Source organism: Diabrotica virgifera, chromosome 7 (genome assembly GCF_917563875.1).
Source record: "Diabrotica virgifera virgifera chromosome 7, PGI_DIABVI_V3a".
Lineage (NCBI taxonomy): Eukaryota > Metazoa > Arthropoda > Insecta > Coleoptera > Chrysomelidae > Diabrotica > Diabrotica virgifera.
Window position 1 is genome coordinate 226,601,517 of NC_065449.1, and position 20,368 is coordinate 226,621,884.

Consider the following 20,368-nt stretch of genomic DNA (forward strand, 5'->3'; position numbering starts at 1 on the left):
AGTTAAAGAAAAAATGTGGATAATTTTAACATTTTGCATTCATTCTAACGTGGAAATAAACTGCTCGTCAAAAGTTAGGGATATAAAAAATTCTGCTGATTTTCATAGTTGATTTTCTCGCGAACAGACGGATTTCGCTATTTTTTTTTTCAGCCTTTTCTTTAGTATTTACATAGTTGTGCAAAGGTTTACTCAAACTAATTTTTTGTACTTATACCGGATGGAAGAAAAAAATATGTTTTTCTTGTGTTAAGTTTGAGATACCCTGTAGGAAGAACGAGGTACAAATGTGAGTATACATCAGAATAATATTGTAGTCTTATGTTTTGTGAACATGCTGTTGTTTGAATGTTCCTGATATCTTTAGAAACAAAAAAATAGACGGTTTAACGCACGTCGCTGATTACAGACATTAATAACATTTATTCTAGTTATTCTAGTTGTCGATAGATGGCGTCATAATAAAAAAAGAATTATTTATTAAATAAAATAATAATATTATCAATATAATCTGTACAATTTATAAGACTATACAAATCAAAGAAAATACCATTTTATAAATGCAATAGACACAATTGATTTGTTTTTATTCCAAATTGAAAATAAAATGTGACAACTGTCAGATTTAACTAAAATGTCATGTTAGAATAAATGTCATAAATGTGTATTATCACGGACTTACCTTTTTTCTATCATTTGTGACGCACTGAATGCAGAATGAAAAGGAGAATACAACAAAATATCGAGGTATACTCACCTTTGTGACTTTTTCTCCCTAAATGGCGTCTCAAACTTTTGTTTCGGTTAAAACACATGTTAAATTACAAAATCGTCTATTTTTTTTATTTCTAAAGATATCAGGGACATTCAAAAAACAAAATGTTCACAAAACATAAGACTACAATACGATTTCGATATATACTCTCATTTGTACCTCGTCCTCCCTACAGGGCGACTCAAACTTAACATAAGAAAAACATTTCTTGTCTTCCACCCGGTATAAGTACAAAAAAAAGTTTGAGTAAACCTTTGCATAACTGTGTAAATACTAAAGAAAAGTCTAAAATAATAAAAAAAAATTAGCGGAATCCGTTAATCTGTTCACCACGAAAAAGTCTACTATAAAAATTCAGCAGAATTTTCTATATCCCTAACTTTTGACGAGCAGTTTACTTCGTTCTAGGCACTGAAGATGATCTATCTAGATCGAAAACGTTTTGCGAATACTTTTGGATGACTTTTTAACAGTTTTTCAATAAACTTTTCATACCATTATACAAACGAAGTTTTTACTTGTTATGTATGATTTTTAATTATGGTATACAGCCAGCTACAAGGACTTTCCGATTGATTGTTTTAATTTACTGATTGTTTCTCCTCCTTCTAGTATCACGTCTTGCTGCGTTCCACCGATATTCATATATTTTGTTTTTCCTATGTTGATCTCAAGTCCCCATTTCCTGTATTCCTTTATTAGCTTTCTTGTCATGTAATAGATATCATCGTAGTCTTGTGCTATTAGTATTTGGTCGTCTGCGAAACAAAGAGTATGTATATAGTATATGATGCTTGATAAGTCGTATGCCTTTTTCAGATCAATATATACGAAATGAATTTCTTGGTTAACCGCTGTTTTCTTTTCCATGACTTGTGTGATTGCAAAAAGACGATCAATTGTAGATCTTCCGGCTCTAAATCCTGCTTGTTCTTCTTCCTCCATTTCCTTGTATTCGTCTTCTATTCGGTTTTATAAGATCCTTCCGTATATTTTGCTGATTGTTGGTGTAACGGAAATACCCCTGTAGTTATCACATTGTTTTCGATCTCCTGTTTTGTATATTGCTGACATATACGATAATTTCCATTCTATTGGGACTTCTTTGTTGTCAATGCATCTTTGTAGTAGTTTTCTTATGTCCTCGTAAAGTCTTGGAGTTCCGTTTTTTGTTTACTCGGCTGGAATCCCCCCCAGGTCCTGGTGCTTTTTAGTTCGGTACATACTTTCTTTATTTCATTGGTGAATAGCCTTATTAGCCCGATCAAAGAACAATCTGACCCAAAAAAAAATGAAGGAAGGATGACAATTTGAGAATAGGTAGTTGAAATTGTCTATTATTATATAAGAAAAAAATTACAATTCTACATCCCCTCCATTTTACAAAAATGGAGGGGAATACCCTCCTCTCGAAGATGAAAAAAAAATACATTCAAAATAAGACCGGAATTGGATAAAATGACTAATTCTAAACAACTTTTCTTCTATAGAGTTTTTCACTAAGTCAATACTTTTCGAGTTATTTGCGAGTGAATATGTTCATGTTTAACAAAGTAAAACATGTTTTTGGGCGGTTTTTCGGAGATAACTCAAAAAGTAAGTATTTTAGCGAAAAAAATATTCTTAGCAAAAATATAGCCCATAAAAAATTAAAAAAAAAATGGTGTATACATGAGGTCTGTAGACCCAGTAGAAGCAGAGTTGCAGCTAATGAAAAGTAGGTTCTTCTTCGTCAAATTCCAACTCGAATATTTCAATGTGAAATAACCCAAAAACGGAGCACTTTTAGGGGAAAATTCATTTTAACTTTTTTAAAGTGTTTAAAAATAGGTTTATTTTTGTTTTTTAAAAAAACTTGTAATATTAAAAATAAGTGAATTACGCTCAAAATATTGTTGGTCCCTTTTATTTTTTGGTAAAAAAACGCGAAAATCACCCCCTAACTAGCATCACATATAAATTTTAACATTGCCACTTCACAAGTTACTTTGTCTATGTATTATTTATATGATCTGTAAGTTTCATCGGTTCAAAGTGCTTCGTTTTGAAAATGGCTTGGACGAGTAACTAATCACGAGTTTAGGCAAATTTTGAACAGCCATACATAACCAATTTTTGTCTAATAGGTCTGGATCCCGCGTATGAAAAAAAAGTTGATTAATAGCAAGCTGAAAATTTGTTAATAGCTTAAGGGTGTCTAGTCCAATAAACTTTGATATATGGGAACACTGGAACAAGGGCAGTTTTAATTGTGGAACAGGTTAAAAATTTGGAACGGTCAGACCACGAAAACGGCACATTTATTTTGTCCGACAGAATAGACTTAAACTCTCCGAACAGAGATTAAACTCTCATGCAAAAATCAGACTGCTATTTATCACCTGTCATAATTCCTGTCATTTGACATATTCTACATGTTCCACTCATTAAAACGCCCATTTGGTAAAAAATAGCAGTCTGATTTTTGCATGACAGTTTAATCTCTGTTCGGAGAGTTTAAGTTTGTTCTGTCGGACAAAATAAATGTGCCGTTTTCGTGGTCTGACCGTTCCAAATTTTTAACCTGTTCCACAACTAAAACTGCCCCTGTTCCAGTGTTCCCATATATCAAAGTTTATCCGACTAGACACCCTTAAGCTATTAACAAATTTTCAGCTTGCTATTAATCAACTTTTTTTTCATACGCGGGATCCAGACCTATAACAAGAAAACAAGAAATCAAAAATATTCCGAAAAGCAGAACGTACATTTTTACTCTTTAAGATTTTTGGTATTCCTAATTGTTTTTAAGTTAATTCCATAAACAACTAAGATTTTTTTCAAAATAAAAAAATGTTTTATTTTAATCCTATTTTTTTTTTCAAAACTGAGCACTTTGAACCAATGAAACTTATAGATAATATAAACAATACAGAAGTGAAGTAACCTGTAAAGCGGTAACGATTAATTTTATGTGAGAAGCTAATTAGGGGGTGATTGTCGCCATTTTTTTACCAAAAAATAAAAGGGACCAACAATATTTTAAGCGTAACTCACTTACTTTTAATGTTACAAGTTTTTTTTAAAAACAAAAATAAACCTTTTTTAAACAGGTAAAAAAGGATCAAGGCTTTTTTAAACACTTTAAAAAAGTTGTAATGAATTTTCCCCGATAAGTGCTCCGTTTTTTGGTTATTTCACATTGAAATATTCGATTTGGAATTTGACGAAGAAGAGCCTACATTTCATTAGCTGCAACTCTGCTTTTACTGGGTCTGCAGACCTCACGCATACACCATTTTTTTCAATTTTTTATAAGCTATATTTTTAATAAGGATATTTTTTCGCTAAAATACTTACTTTTTGAGTTATCTCCGAAAAACCGTCCAAAAACATTTTTTTTTGGCTAAAAATGAACACATTCACTCGCAAATAACTCGAAAAGTATTGACCTTCGTTTATTTTTTTTGGAGGTTTTCGTAAAATTTTGCGTTCCCCCTGATCGGGCTATATTGAAGATCCTGTTACTCCTACTGTGTCCTGGGACGATTCTGATGTTTCGAATTCCTTCCTTTTTTCTGTCAGTAGGTCGCTGAAATAATCCTTCCAATATTTCGGTGATATTGCCGTTATAAGTTCTTTTCCTGTCTCTTTATGTAGATTTCTAAGAATTCTCCAGCTCTCAGTGGATTTCCTACTTCTAATATAATATGTATTGATTCGTGTACACAGTTTTTCCCACCTTGGCGTGAAAGTCACCGTACTATATACCGGCTTGTTTCAACATTATAATAACTCCCAAATAAATAATAAAAACTACAAAAACATCACTCTACTCTAGAGTAAAATAGAAATCAATTTGGCTTACCTTATCCTTAACTTGCATCTCCACGGCCGAATTTGGTAAGTCGTCAAGAATCTTCAAACAATCTTCGTCCAATTTGACTCCAACAGTTTTAGTTTTTGGGTTAGCTTTCTTGGTGTACTTCTTCTTCTTGCTGTAACTAGGCGAACCGAACAACGCGTCAAACGCGGAGGCATGTGACTTTGTCTTGCCTTTGATCATTGGCTTAGTTACGATCTCGCTCGGAGGCTCGAACAGATCCTCATAATCGCTACTTCCTGGAGAATACGGCGAATCGAAATCTAATACTATATCATCGAGGCTGCCATTCGTGGTTCTCTTCCTAGTTGATTTGGTCGTCTTTTGTATCGGTTTGATGGGATTTGTTTTCACAGTGGGCTTGGTGGGAGATATCTTCACGATGCCTGACTTAATTATGTTGGGTAAAACTATTCGTTGAGGTATTGGTGATGCTACTGGTGGAGAAATGACTGTAGTATTAAGAATATTAATTCTAGTAGGGATAGTAGCAACAGAAGGAGTAGCCAAAATTATTGGAGTTGGTACAGAAGAGAATGGTATAGTTTGGGCAACGGGTTTAGACGGCTGTTGAACCGTTTGGATTTGTGGTCGTTCAGGAGATTTTCCAAGATTAGAATCAGGAGTAATTATTTGGACGCTACTCTGCGAATCCGCGGGTTGTATATCTGCCAGAGGCGGAGTAAGAGACTTAATAGTCTCTGGCATCGGGTTCATAGATTTCTCCAACAGATCAATAGCTGCTCTGCTATCGATACTTTCGTGGGAATCTTTAATGCCCAGTAGTTGTGGTTCAGGTGTTGGAGATCTCGATTTGGTAGGTTCGAATGGATCATAAGCATCTGGCGAACTAGGCGGTGAGTTTGGTGGTTCTGGAGGAGTATTTGGGCCTTTGTGAACCCCAGGGCTTATTCTGGAGCCCATTTCCTTTTGAACATTGGTTTCTATATCCTCAGGATCATGTAGAGGATTGTTTATTGCACGTATTTGAGGTGGCTTAGCAGCCAGAGAAAATTTAACCTGCGGTTCTGGTGGTGTTTTAGGACCAATACCTCTTTCAGGACTAGCTACTTGTTGCGATGAATCGCAAATACCACCTTGACCGTTTCTCATCATTACGTTTTCATCGTTATCACTGTCAGTGAGAATTATTACTTGTTTTGGAGAAGGTGTTAATTCCCTAAACGGCGATTTTGCTAAGTCGATAATAGCTATGGGCTTCACACCTGTCAAATCTTTTCTGGTCCTCTTCTTTTTACGTTTCTTGGCTCCTTCAACATTATTTCTTTTATCTCTTGTCGTTACATCCCTTCTTTCATTTTCATTATTAAAACTCACGCTGACTAAAATGTTGTCACCTGATGCGAAGACTTCTTTCGAAGGAGGCGGCGTACGTTCTCTTTCGTGACGTCTCTTTCTCTGTCTGCTTTCTAAAGTGTCTCCTCTGTTACGCCTATCTTTCTTCCTCTTATCTTTTTTCTTTTTGGCGGCATTGTTTACTGTAACTGTTAAATCATTTCTTAGTATCTGCGGATTTTCCATCAATCTTGGTGGTGTCCAAGAAGGAGAAGCATGTGGTTGTGACATGGGTGTCCAATCTACACGCTCCCTAGCTCTCCTTACAGGAGTTCTAGACCGTCGCCTATTTCTACTTCCAGGCCTTCTCTTTTTGGACCTACCATCAGGTTTCCTCTTTCTAAACCTACTAGTTGAACGTTTTCTTTTCTTGGGTTTTTGCGCGTCCCTTTTTTTACCTGGAGATCTAGAGCGACTCCCAGATCTGTAACTTCTGGCTTTTCTTGTTTTTCGAGATCTTTCTTTTGACGGCGACTTGCGCTTAGATAATGATCGACGTGATCTCGAAGGTGATCTGCGTATCGTCTTTGAAGGTGATCTGACTGGTCGTGAAGCACTTCGCGGGGGCGGAGTATAGGATCTACTTCTTGACCTGCTAGGAGTGTTTCGAATATCCCTTCCAAATTGATCTTTCGCTATCAAAGGACGAGGTTTATCCGCTATTATAGCTCTAACATTGTATCTTTCAAGTTCCTTGCGCTTTTCTCTCCTCTTTTCCTTTTTGTTGTATTCACGATCGGGCGTTCGCGATCTGTTCCTCGAATCAGAAGGCCGTTTTTCTTTATCTCTATAATTACGCCCCTTACTGCTTTTACTTAATCTTTTAAATGACGCATCTTTACCGCTTTCCTCGTTTTCTTTATTTCCCCCCTTGTCAACTGCAGGCGATTTGCTTGCATCTTTCTTTTTTCTTTCAGTTGTCTTTAACTCTGGAGTAGCTTCTTTCGGGGATTTTTCTGCCTCGCTCTCTACTTCCGGTTCTTCATTGGGAACATCTTTATCTTTATTTTTATCTACTATTTCCCCTTCTTCATAATCTTCTGGTCGAGCTAAATCCAACTCCGATTCTTTAGCGTTAATTTCCAAAGCATCACCATCGGACACAGTTTTTAATTCCTGAGCTTCATCAAAATCATTTCTATCTTCATCTGAAATTAATTCTGTCTCTAATCCTTCCAAACCTTGTTTTTGAGATTTTTCATCCAAACAAGGTGTGTAACTTCTTTCTTCTTCACTAATATCTTCAGTCATTTCATTTATATCTGTCACGCCAAACGAGTTAGCTCCTTTCTTAACAATGTTTTCGTCATCTTCAGAATCACTATAAAGCGTATTACCTTTTGACTTGCTTTTCCTTTTGGACTTAGCACTTTTAGATTTCTTATCGCTTTGAGGCTGATTTGTTACTATCTCATTATTTGGGATAACAGTTGTATTTCCTTCATTTTGTGTGTCATTATCACTATCTCGCTTTGAATCTGCATCTGCATCATCATCGAAAGGAAGGGCTGGGTCGTACCGATCCCCTGTACTAATTCCACTAGTATCAGCATTTTGTGAATTAAACTGATAAATTGCTTTTTCAATATCAACATCTTTTTCATTGGAATTACTGTTTTCTTCATAAATATTCTCAGGATCATAACCTTGATCGAGATCAAGCGTTTTTTCGGCATCTGTATTTAACGTCTCTTCTGAACGGATGCAGTTCTCAGGATCGTAAGTATGATCTAGAACTGAAGAATCTCCAGCTTGAGAAGAATCATGAATCGGAGAAGCAGTGTCTTTTTCAGGGTCGTAAATTTGTGATAGTTCTTGAGGTAAGTGTGAGTCACTTTCTTCGGGATTCTCATTAGTTTGTTGTACTGACATCTCGTCCATTTTCTGAGACAACTGGTCTCCGTTCTCCTCAGGTTCGTCAAATATTTGTTCAGGGTCATATAGTTGATCTGAATTTAAAGGTTCGCTAGTTGCTCCTGACCCTAGTTCGCTTTCTTGCTTTTGAGGAGAAGAACTTATTTCTCCAACTTGATAATCTAGAGGGGTAGATATTTCTGGCCCTAGAGTTATTCCACTATACAGTGCCATTGTCTTACTCTCTTTAGAATAGATACTAAAGTTTGGACAACCATCATCAGAGTCGGGATCTTCTTCTTGTGGAGGTTTCGTGGATTCTCTAGAATAAATATTTGCATTTGGACATCCATCATCGGAATCATCATCATTGTAATATTGATAAGACTTACTTATATTCTCTAACGATGATGATTGTACAGCACCTGATTGTATTTCATTTGATGCAGTTGGAACCGTTGGAGAAAAAGTGTCCATTTCAGGTTCCATCTCCTGATTACTACCTACTGTTGAAGTTACAGTGGTTTCTTCTTTTCCGTATTCATTTTGATTTTCTTGTTCTTGTAATTTTTCATCATCGATGACCATATCATTTTCACTATCGTTATTTTCATCCTCCATCATCCCAGAAATGTTTGGCATAGGTGGTGGAGAAAGTGGTCTATATGAAGAACGGTCTTCGGCTTTTGATGTAGTAACAGTTTCAATGTCGCTGTAGATATCCAACTCGGATTCATCGTTTTGATTCGACTCTTCCTGTTCTTCTTCTTTTTCTTCCGCGTTGGGTTCAGAGGTAGCACATAACGTTCTCCTCGAATAGTCTTGAGGAAAATCATTGTCTTGGCCGTCATTCGAAAAATTGTTTGAATAATTCATAGATGAAGATGCTTCAGCATTGTAATAATTATTTTGATTATTACTATTGTAGTAATTGTTCCCTGGTCGTTGGTAGCGATTATAAGGTCTGTAATTCTGATTTTGGTTATAACGATTCCTGTTAGGGTTATAGTAAGGCGTTTCTTTTCCTTTAACTTGTTCTTTTGTAACATCAATGTAATTGTTAGATTTCGACTTAGCCTCGATCTTGAACTTTCCTGTCGAATCTATAGAATACGAAGCATTTCTCGCGTAGAGTTGTTCTTGGGATGTTAAAATGCTGTCTAGCAAGTCTGAAGTACTGCTGACAACTTCAGGTACTAGTACGTTCTTTTGCCTAATCGTACGACGCATTGTAGCCGCGTCGGACCGAGTTGGAGCTCTGCGGGTTAAAAACTGCGAACCTACGCTGTAGTTTTCTTCGTCAGTAAAATAGTCTAAATCGTCATTATGTCCGAATAGATCCAATGTCGGTATTCCGGCGCTATATCTGATACCACTAATATTCGAAGAAGCTGTGCTTGCTCTGTTTGGAATTTTAACATCTGGTAAATTCTGAGGTACACTTCTAGGACCGCACATGCCAAGCTGCTGTGCTAACCGTGTCTTAACTGTTTTGGGTTTCGGTACGGATTTTCTGGATTTCTTTCTGCTTTTCCTTTTCATACGTTTTTGTACTGCCACGGTTTCACCAGTTACTTCGTCTATTACATAAACTGTTCTGACTTTAACTTTTCTTCGTCTTCTTCGGCGGGTTCTTGAGGTAGTAGTGCTTGTTACTCTGTTGCTGCGGTTGGAATTTTCTCTGGTTGTTACTTGGTTACTGTTGCTGGAATTTTCTCTAAGTGGTTGACTTGCTGACGACTGATATCGGTTGGTTTCGACTCGCCGTCTGATTCGTTCTGTTTGTCTGGTACGTGGCATTATTCTGTCAATAGAAATATTTTCTAGGTTAATATATAATTCTAATTAAAAAACTAATAAAACATAATAAAGTAATTAAAGGATTATCGTTCCTAAATTATATTTTGGGTTGATTTATTTCTATTATTGTCCTAATGAGATCTCAAATTCTGAAAGTTTAACCTTAGTACAATGCAAGCACAATAATATGCCCAAATGTTGGCTTTTAAGCTGTTCAAAAGGTCCTACGATGTTGCCTGTTACTCAATCGTCATTTATGTCTCTAATACATTAATAAATAAAAATTAAAATATACAGTAAGAACCACCGTAGTAGACACATAGGAACATTGAGCTATTACAGTCCTGGACCCTTCACTTGTTGCAATGTTTATTTTTATGTCAAGTGACGTTTAGAACGTCAGAAAATGTATAGAAACTGAATAGTAACATAGAAAGTTGACAAATCATAGATCAGCTGTATTAAATACAGCTGATCTAATTTTGACGTTTATAGTTGTCATTTTGTTATAGTTGTAAAAACTTTAAAGTACTGTACTATTCTTGGTGTTTGAATAGAATTATTTTAAAACAGAGTAATAATACTATTAACTAATGTATTTTTTGTATCAAAAAACAATTATTTTGAATAGTTTCTTGACAATAACATGACAGGGATGAAAGTCACATCTGAGAACGGACCGGATTAGCCCATAAACATAGCAATTAGGTACATACCCATGTGTCTAGTATGTTGATTCTTACTGTACCTTATAAAATATAAAATCTGTTTGATTGATTATCATTATTGATTTTTTATATCCACCTTTACTAAAGCCTAGTACAGAAGTCTAAATGTTCTCCATATAAGTTTTATCTCAGAGATGTCAACAGAGACGTCAATTACATATCTATAGTGAGGGGCAAAATTATGGAATAAATTCATTTTCTCTAGACTGGGCGATTTTGGAGATAAATCCCGAAACAGGTCGACTTTTATTTTTAAATTATAATTTTTTGGCATATCATACTAGTAACATCATCCATCTGAGCCAGATGACGTAATCGATGATTTTTGTAAATGGGAGTAGGAGTCGTGTGGTATCTCATTTGAAAGGTTGTTCAATTCTCTATCCAGTAATATAAACATTAACAAAAAAATATTTTTTGGATTAAATTAATTAAAGCAAAAAGAAGAATTCATATGATTTATTTAGCTCAAAATACATTTTACTGCTGTCAGAAAATAGAAAAAAATGTTCGTTTCAAAAATAGACATTGATTTTCACTTAAATAAATATCCAACAACCTCCCACCTGCCGCTTGATGGTTTGAACATTTAATTTAAGCGAAAAGCAATTGTTTATTGGCCGAATAAACATTTTTTCTATTTTCTGACAGCAGTTAAATGTATTTTGAGTTAAATAAATTACATACATTCTTCTATTTGTATCAATAAAGAGCGAAGTATAAAAGGAAACAAACCATGAAATTGACCATGATCAGATAGCAATAGAGATACCCACAGAACAAGAAATAGAAAACGAAATAAAGAGCTTGAAAAATAACAAATGCCCAGGAATAACAGAAATATCGGCCGAAATGATAAAATCAGGTGGGAAAAGACTACAGAAAGAGATATATGACCTGATAAAAAGAATATGAGAAGTAGAAAAAATGCCAGAAGAGTGAACCATAGCAAGGATATGCCCTATACATAAAAAAGGTGATAGAATGCTATGCGAAAACTACAGAGGCATTGCACTACTAGAAATAGTTTACAAAATCTTGGCACAAAGTATAAGGAAAAGGCGAAGCCAATATTCGGAAAAAGTACTGGGAGAATACCAGGCAGGTTTTAGAAACAACAGATCAACGACTGACCAAATATTTGCCTTAAAAGGAATACAGACTACCTGTTACGAACATAAAACAGTACTATATTATGCTTTGTTCATCGAATTTAAGCAGGCCTACGACACAGTAAGCAGACAGCAGATTTACGACTGTTGAAAGAATTGGAGATACCAAGTAAAATTGTCAGGATGGTAAAGATGACGATGGAAAACACAACAAACGAAATAGCTTGGAAAGGGTATACATCCAAAAAGTTTGAAACCAAGGAAGGATTACGACAAGGAGACCCACTATCAACAACTGCATTCAATCTAACATTGGAAGGAATAATCAAGAAAAGCAGAATAAACATACAAGAAACGATATTTAAAAACGGCCACCAATGCATAGCATTTGCAGATGATCTGACACTATTAGCAACAAGCAAAAAAGAACTACAAAAGTTAATGAAAAACATAATAACAGAAGCCAAAAAATTCGGACTTAAAATAAATGAAGAAAAAACAAAGTATATGATAATGGGAGAGATCCAAAAAGAAAAAGAGAATAACATCATAGTACAAATAGATGGAGAAAAAATATACTCGTTCAAAAGAACCAAAGAAATTATTTACTTGGGAGCCAAAATAGAAGAAAATGGTCATGAAGAAGGGGAGATAAAGGCAAGAATAGCTAAAGGAAATAAAAAATATTACGCACACTATTGAAATCCAAATACGTATCAAGAAAAACAAAAATAAGAATTTATAAGACTTTATCAGACCTACAGTAACATACGCATGCGAAACATGGGTGCTCAAAAAGTCAGAAACAGACCTTTTAGAAAGATGGCAGAGAAAAATGCAAAGAGCAATATATGGAGGTGTGAAAATAGAAGGTCAGTGTAGAAGAAGAATCAATAAAGAATTGGAAGAACTATATCAAGAGCCAACGATCACGACGACGATCAAAGCACAGAGAATACGATATTTGGGGCACATCGAGAGAATGGGAAGTAAACGAATGCCAAAAATAGTACTCTTACGAAGACCAATATAAAAGAGGAGGAAAAGCAGGCCAAGGAAAAGATGGAAGGACAGTGTGTACGAAGACTTGAAGAAAAGTAACATTGAGAGATGGAAAGAACTAGAATTTGACAGAAGGAGATGGAGGGAGGTGGTGAAGGAGTGTATAAAAAGACTGAAGTGTAATTAAATAAAATTTATAAGTTATGTAAGTTATATTAAGTTATTTATTATTTATGTAATCAGAAATGTAAACATTTTAGCCCTAGGCCTACAAGGCCTGTTGCGCTTAATAAATAAAAAAATAAAATAAATATTTTTTGGCCACCCTATATAAATAATGATGTTGATGTTTATATTACAGAATAGAGAATTGAACAACCTTTAGGCTGATTGAACTGGCTGAGTCACATGAGAAGGTCCTCATGTGACTAATGAATGAAGAACCGAGAGGTTTTTCATTCTTCTGACCACCATTAAATCTTGAAAGTTACAATACTTCAGAATGGAATGCGAAATGAATCCAGACATGCTCTTCTATAAGACATCCTGTAAGGAAAAATATTTGGAAAGCGGGGTCCAGGAAGAAGAAGAACATCCTGGCTGAAGTACCTCGGTATACTACATTCGCTCTCGCGAGATTTTTTTTGAGACATTCGGAATAGGAAACGTACAACACAAAAATTCCTACCTCACACTATTAACTGCTAAAATCAACTCAAATCAACTTAATCTTTCATTAAAAAAAGAAGAATTATTAGAAATAGTGGGAGTGTCTACTAATCTCATAAAATTTTGTGAAGTTTATTTCTACAAAATATTTTTATTCTGTACAATAAATAATTTTCTCATTTGCTATCAATACATTATAATGGTTTAAATAAATAAATATTGATTGGCGTAAGGTTTATGTTATTTTTATGTCTGTTTACTATTAATAATATTGGATATGAGTAGGTGCGTTGGTTTTGTAGTAATTTCCAGTCACTTCTGACAACTGAATTTTTCAAAAAAGAAATTACTAACGTCAGTGTCAAAAAAAATCTCGCGAGAGCGAATGTAGTATACCTGATTCAATACAACATCTGTGCAGCTTTTCCGTGCTGCTGCAGATTAGATAAAGATTGTCACGATGATCGTCAACATTCGTCACGGATAGGCAAACCAAACAGCGGAGGTAAAAAGAAGGGTCAGATTAGCCTGGGCAGGATTTGGAAAATTAAAATGGGTCCTAAAGAATAAAAAAATACAACAATACTTAAAAACAAGAGTGTTTGACCAGTGCATACTCCCAATTCTCACATACGCATGCCAAACATGGACATTGACCAAGGCAAACATGGATAAAATAATAAAGACACAAAGAGCCATGGAGAGAGCAATGTTAGGAGTAAAATTGACAGACAAAAAGCAAAACAACTGGGTCAGAAATAGAACAAAAGTCAAAGACGCAGGCCAACATATAACCAGGCTAAAATGGAGCTTCGCAGGTCATAACGCTAGACAAACGGACAATAGGTGGAATAGCACGATACAACAATGGAGACCATGGACAGGAAAGAGAGCAAGAGGACGACCAAAGATGATATGGGGAGACGACATTAAAAAGATAGGAGGAACGCACTGGAAACAGAAAGCACTAAACAGAAGCGAATGGAGGAAACTGGGGGAAGCCTATGTTCAGAATTGGACGAATTAAAGGGCAAAAGAAGAAGAAAGAAGAAGGCTGATGGGCACATCAAGAAGAAGTACAGAAAAGGAAAAACCAACTAGGAAACAAGGAAATGACAAACATATTTGAGAAAAAACGTAAACGAAAAACGCACTGACATCAGATTAGATGGTGATATAGTGAACAAAGTAGAATCATATAAATATTTGAGCTATTGGGTGAATTAAAAACTGGACTTAGCTCAGGAAATCAGAAGATCATAAGAATATGCAAAATGCATTAACCAACACAGCGTTAAGATTTCCACTGTCTTTCAATTTATTTTGTTTTCAGTCCCCCTTTGTTTTACCATTTTTCTTTTAAAAAAACCTTTTAATAATGCTTAAAATTAATACGTTTATTACACTGTTGTTTTTATCATTGTATTCTATGGAACGAAAGCGTAAGCTAAAATTAACGTAAGTATGACTTAAATATCACCTAAGTTAAAAATAATGAAGTGTTAATTGGTCATGGCAATAAAGTTTTGTTTGAAAAACACTAAAGTTTTTTTATTTTAACTTGCATTCATTTAGGTACTCGTTATACAGGGTGTCCCGAAAAGATTGGTCATAAATTATACCACACATTCTGGAGTCAAAAATAGTTCGATTGAATATAACTTACCTTAGTACAAATGTGCTCATAAAAAAAGTTATAGCCCTTTGAAGTTACAAAATGAAAATTGATTTTTTTCAATATATCGAAAACTATTGAAGATTTTTTATTTAAAATGGACATGTATCATTCTTATGGCAGGATCATCTTAAAACAAAATTATAGTGAGATTTATCTACCCCATAAAAATTTGATGGGGGTTTTGATCCCTTAAACTCCCCCAAACTTTTGTGTACGTTCCAATTAATTCATTATTGTGGTACCATTAGATAAACAAAACGTTTTTAAAACTTTTTTGCTTCTTAGTATTTTTTCGATAAGCGAATATTTATCGAGACGCGGCTTCTTTTTTAATATAATTACATACAATTTTTATGGGAGTTTTGTTCATTTAAACCCCTCAAATGTTTGTGTATGTTCCAATTAAACTATTATTGTGGTACCATTAGTTAAACACAGTGTTTTTAAAACTTTTTTGCCTCTTAGTCTTTTTTTGATAAGTCACCTTTTATCGAGATGTGGCTTCTTTTTCAAAATATACCTAAAAATGTAAATTATAAATACATTTTCAGATTATTAACAGGTCTCTATAATCGTACTTAACCATATACAAATATGTGGTGGGTTCGATAAATATTCAAAATATCTCGATAAACACTGGCTTATCGAAAAAGCCTTAAGAGGCAAAAATGTTTTAAAAACAGTGTGTTTAACTAATGGTGCCACAATAAAAATTAAATTGGAACGTACACAGAAGTTTGGGGGGGTTTAAAGGAACAAAACCTCCATAAAATTTTTATGGGGTACACAAATTGTACTTTAAGTTTTATTTAAGATGCTGCTGTCTTAAAAATGCCACATGTCCATTTTAAATGAAAAATCTCTATGAGTTTTCGATATACGAAAAAAAATTGATTTTCATTTTGTAACTTTAAAGGGTTGTAACTTTCTTTGTGTGCACTATTGTATATAGGTAAGTGAGGTTCAATCAACCTATTTTTGACCCCAGAATCTGTGGTATAATTTATGACCAATCTTTTCGGGACACCCTGTATAATGTATGGATATTATATAAAGGTTTATCATTCATACAAATCATGCTGCACATAATTTTTATGCAAAAAATTTCCGCATGCCATTCAAACTAATAATCTAAGAAACATTTAATGTTTCTTAACATTCCATTGTTAGACCTTAAATGATATTTGGTTTATTTATTTGCTCCAGGAATATTAAATAAGTCAGTGTGATGAGCTGAATTAAAAAATGTGTAAAAAAATTGAGGCTTTAGAGATGTGGTCTTGTTGCAGAATGTTCCCAAAATCGTAGACTGACAGAGTGAAGAATCAAGCAGTTTTAAAATATCTAAAGAAAGAAATGAGGTCTTGAATATCATCCACTTCGTACAAAATAAAAATTATGATGTGATTGGTTATGATGTAATTGGAAGACGAAGCATTTTAAAATAAATATCGAAAGGCAAAGAAAATTTCAAATGATTGATCAAGGGGTGTGGATTAAGAAGACATATACCGAAAAGATCCTAAACCACAGGAAGAATTAGTGAAAAGGATGAAAAATGAATAGAAAAATGGAAATACGACATTTTTCCAATAAATTAATAATAAAAGCAAGCCAGCAAGGACTTCAGGTTTTAAAGAAACTGCTAATAAAATTATTTAGATAAAGGTCAACGGATCAATAGGGGCCAGATAGGGAAAGAGTTTATTCCCACTAAAAATAGTAAATTGCATACAGAGAAAAAACAAAAGTGGTGGATAACAAAGTTAGAGGTGATGGAAAATCATATTGTTAAAAACGATATCAACAATAAAACACAGGGACAGAAAAACCTCTTTTTCAGAAGTAAGAAAGAGTCACTAATAAATCATAAAACAAACAAAATAGAAAAGGGTTAAATAATATTGTGCAAGCTGAATCTCACAGGAAAAGGATGAAATACTTGCTGAAGAACCATCAAGTCGGGAAATAGAAGAATTATTAAAAAAGTTAATGAATAATATTCTGCAGAAAATGACATCTCAGCAGAAACGTTAAAACAAAAAAAGGAAGGGCAGCTGCTACATGACCTCCTCAGTAACCTAATAAAAAAATATGGAACAAAGAAAAACTTCATAGACAAGGAAAACTTGTAAGCACTATAAATTTAAGAAGGGTAGTAATTTTGAGTAAATAGGGGCCATGGATAACGCAGAGGATACAGATGTGGAAAAAAAGAATAGCAAGATCTACTGGAGCCTTTAAGGCTCCAATAGAAATTAGAAAAACGAATTAATAGAAATATACAAAGAACCGAGTTTAGTTCAGAACATACCGGACTGGAAAAACAGAACAAGGAACAGAAAGATCTAGAGAATAGGAAAGAAAAATTTGATTACCTGTCCTTGAATAGTAGTCCTGTCGCCAGTAGGGGTACAACGGCCTCCTTAATTCAGATGGACTTACCCAAGTTTTCTGTATGTATTTTGACCCGTAGAACACGAATTTTTTGGGTAACAGTCGATCCGGATGTCGATAAGATTGTTATAAACAAAGAACTTGAGGAATCACATAACAGCGATTTTTCGCAAAACAAAACATGTTTTTGTATTCTTTGGGTCATTCTAAGCAAACATTTATTTTACAAGTTTTTTCGTAGGATGCATAGTTTTCGACATAAACGCGGTTGAACTTTCAAAAAATCGAAAAATTGCAATTTTTGAACCCGAGTAACTTTTCATTGAAAAATAAAATAGCAATTCTGCTTACCGCATTTGAAAGTTCAAGTAAAATTCTATCGGTTTTGATTATTTTCATTGCTAAAAATTATTATTTTTATTGTTAAACAAAGCTATAAACACATAGTGATTGAATGATATTTTCAATGCATTTCTAATTTGAAATCGAACGAGTAGGCGCGCATACAGAATTTCTACGTATATTACGTCCATTAAAACGCATGCATTGGGCCCGGGAAACACTATGTGTTTATAGCTTTTTTTAACAAATAAAATCTTAATTTTTAGCAATGCAACTAATCAAAACCGATAGAATATGACTTGAACTTTCAAATGCAGTAAGCAGAATTGCTATTTTATTTTTTAATCAAAAGTTATTCCGGTTCAAAAATTGCACTTTTTCGATTTTTTGAAAGTTCAACCGCGTTTATCTCGAAAACTATGCGTCGTACGAAAAAACTTGTAAGATCATTTTTTACTGAGAATCACCCAAAAAATACAAAAAAATGTTTTGTTTTGCGAAAAATCGCTGTTATGTAATTCCTCAAGTTCTTTGTTTATAACAATCTTATCGACATCCGGATCAACTGTTACCCACAAAATTCGTGTTCTACGGGTCAAAACACATAAAAAAAACTTGGGTAAGTCCATCTGAATTAAGGAGGCCGTTGTACCCCCCTGGCGACAGGACTATAGTTACTGATGATAAAATTTTTACTACAAAAATTGTAGAATGCGTATTTCTATCAACAGAAAATTCATAGCTCTAATTAATTTATATGAGTTTATTAAAAAAATTAAAGAGCGTAAATCTAAACTTGCTGATATAATCGCAAATTACACCAGCGCAATTGGCTCAATTGGCTATAATTTTAGCATTAGCTCAACATTAGAGGAAAATATTCAAGATTTCATTAGGACATAGCGCCGAATGTTCATTTCGCTATAATGTTTTTGTTAAGTTTTAGTTTAATAATCCTTTAATTACACTAAAATTCATTCCACTGCAAAAGGGACTACTTTAAATACAAACAATCAAAACATTTAAAGAAAATGCATTAAACATTGATATTATCATATCAGTATTACAGTTACAAAGACTATTAATTTTATATAGAATTATTGTGCCACATATCAACCGTTATTATTATATTTTATTAAAAATATTTTTATTAACAAAAGCGGTTCAGTAGCATCTGTAGATGAATTATAATTATTTAATGTGGAGTGTGCTACAGTATTAATCTATAATTCTTAGAACCTTATATAAGATGGAAAGATCTGTAAAACTAGCAAAGAACAAGGAAGCTACCGGTCCAGATGAAACACAGCACATTGCGATAAAGGTAAATATTCACTAAACTCTTCAACAAAATATACGAAACAGAGATTATACTAACAGACTGATTACATAGACTGATAGTACCATTAGTCTAATGAGCGAAGTATTGAAAACGTTTTTAATAATACTGCACTCGAGATTACACCATAACATAGAAGAACAGTTAGGCGAAACACAGGTTGGTTTCAGAAACATAGTTGGAACCAGGAAAGGTTTACTCAGATTGCAGCTCATGCTAGTAAAGTTCGTGTAACCGTCTGGCTGAAGTGTAGTTTTCAGGTCACGCAAACGCTTCTAACATAACTACCGCTTACGTTGTCCGGACCGACGGATGTACGTGCCCTCCGAAGCACGGTAGCGGCACAGTTAACACGTTGACGGACAGTGCGTCAAATGTATAAGCAAGTGTTGTGACTGTGACTGTATTTTGCAATGTGGAATAAGGAAACAATGAGTTTTTTTAACATTTTTTGTAAACGACGACCATGGACGTTGTGTCACATTTAATTTGCATCTGTAAATCTATCGATTTTTTGTCACAACTCGTTATTTTAAAAATGTCGTCTATAGACGTTGTGTCACATTACATCAATGGAAATTAGACGTCTACAGACGTTCTGTCCGTCAACGTGTTAAGTTAGAAATTGAAAATTTTGTCAGTGTCGGGAATCGAACCTGGGTCCTCCAGCTTGTTAAGCCAGTAACATTATTGTAGCGAGGTAGTATAGTCATAAATGGATAAATAGACACTGAATAAAGTAGAAGGCATTATGAATAGTCGTTGCAAGTAATTCGAAATAGCATTTAATTACTTGTCGACGTTAAGTAAACATTTCGTTACTGCATTAGGTCAAGAGTGATAAACTAAAAACATGAATCCTTACATTGTGAAATAAATAATCCTGCATTGGTTTGGACTAGAAGCAGATTTAGTGTATCATAAAATGATAAATTGGCAAGTTTTATTGACAATCTACACGTTCATAGATAGTTGATAATATGTTCAAAATATTGTATTATATTGTATTTGCGAACTCCAAAAATGCTTTAAATAATTTAAATGGATACAAAATGAATAGAAGTAGTAATTAATAAACAAAAATGCATTGTTTGAAATTTATTTAGTAGGCTGTTTACACTTTTGTGACTCGTAAACTGTTTATTGCAATAAAACATAAAAAATAAGAAGAAATCTCTGAAATTTTTTATCAAATCACATTATTTTACAACTCATCTTAAATTTCTTATATTTCAGTAATATTTCTTATATTTTATTACAGTAACTATAATACAATAGTTAAATAAAATTTATTTTGAACAGCAATGTTTGAACATTTAATTGATTAGGATATCTAGCAAAGGAAGAACCGTTTTGCAGTGGAATAACTGATATTATTACCATGTTATTTTTACATCTATCAATATTTGCACACATATCTAATATTATGTACCTTTACAGATATGAACTAAGTT

At 33.9% G+C, this 20,368-nt stretch overlaps 1 protein-coding gene across 1 annotated transcript in view; it reads right to left on the reverse strand.

The window, feature by feature from the left end:
* The window catches only part of LOC114348880 (PHD and RING finger domain-containing protein 1), a 59,916-nt gene that overhangs the window by 12,113 nt on the left and 27,435 nt on the right, over positions 1 to 20,368 (reverse strand). The window contains exon 5 of the mRNA XM_028299347.2: positions 4,623 to 9,651. Within this exon, the coding sequence (XP_028155148.2) occupies positions 4,623 to 9,651 (5,029 nt within the window). The remainder of the gene's footprint in view (positions 1 to 4,622; positions 9,652 to 20,368) is intronic.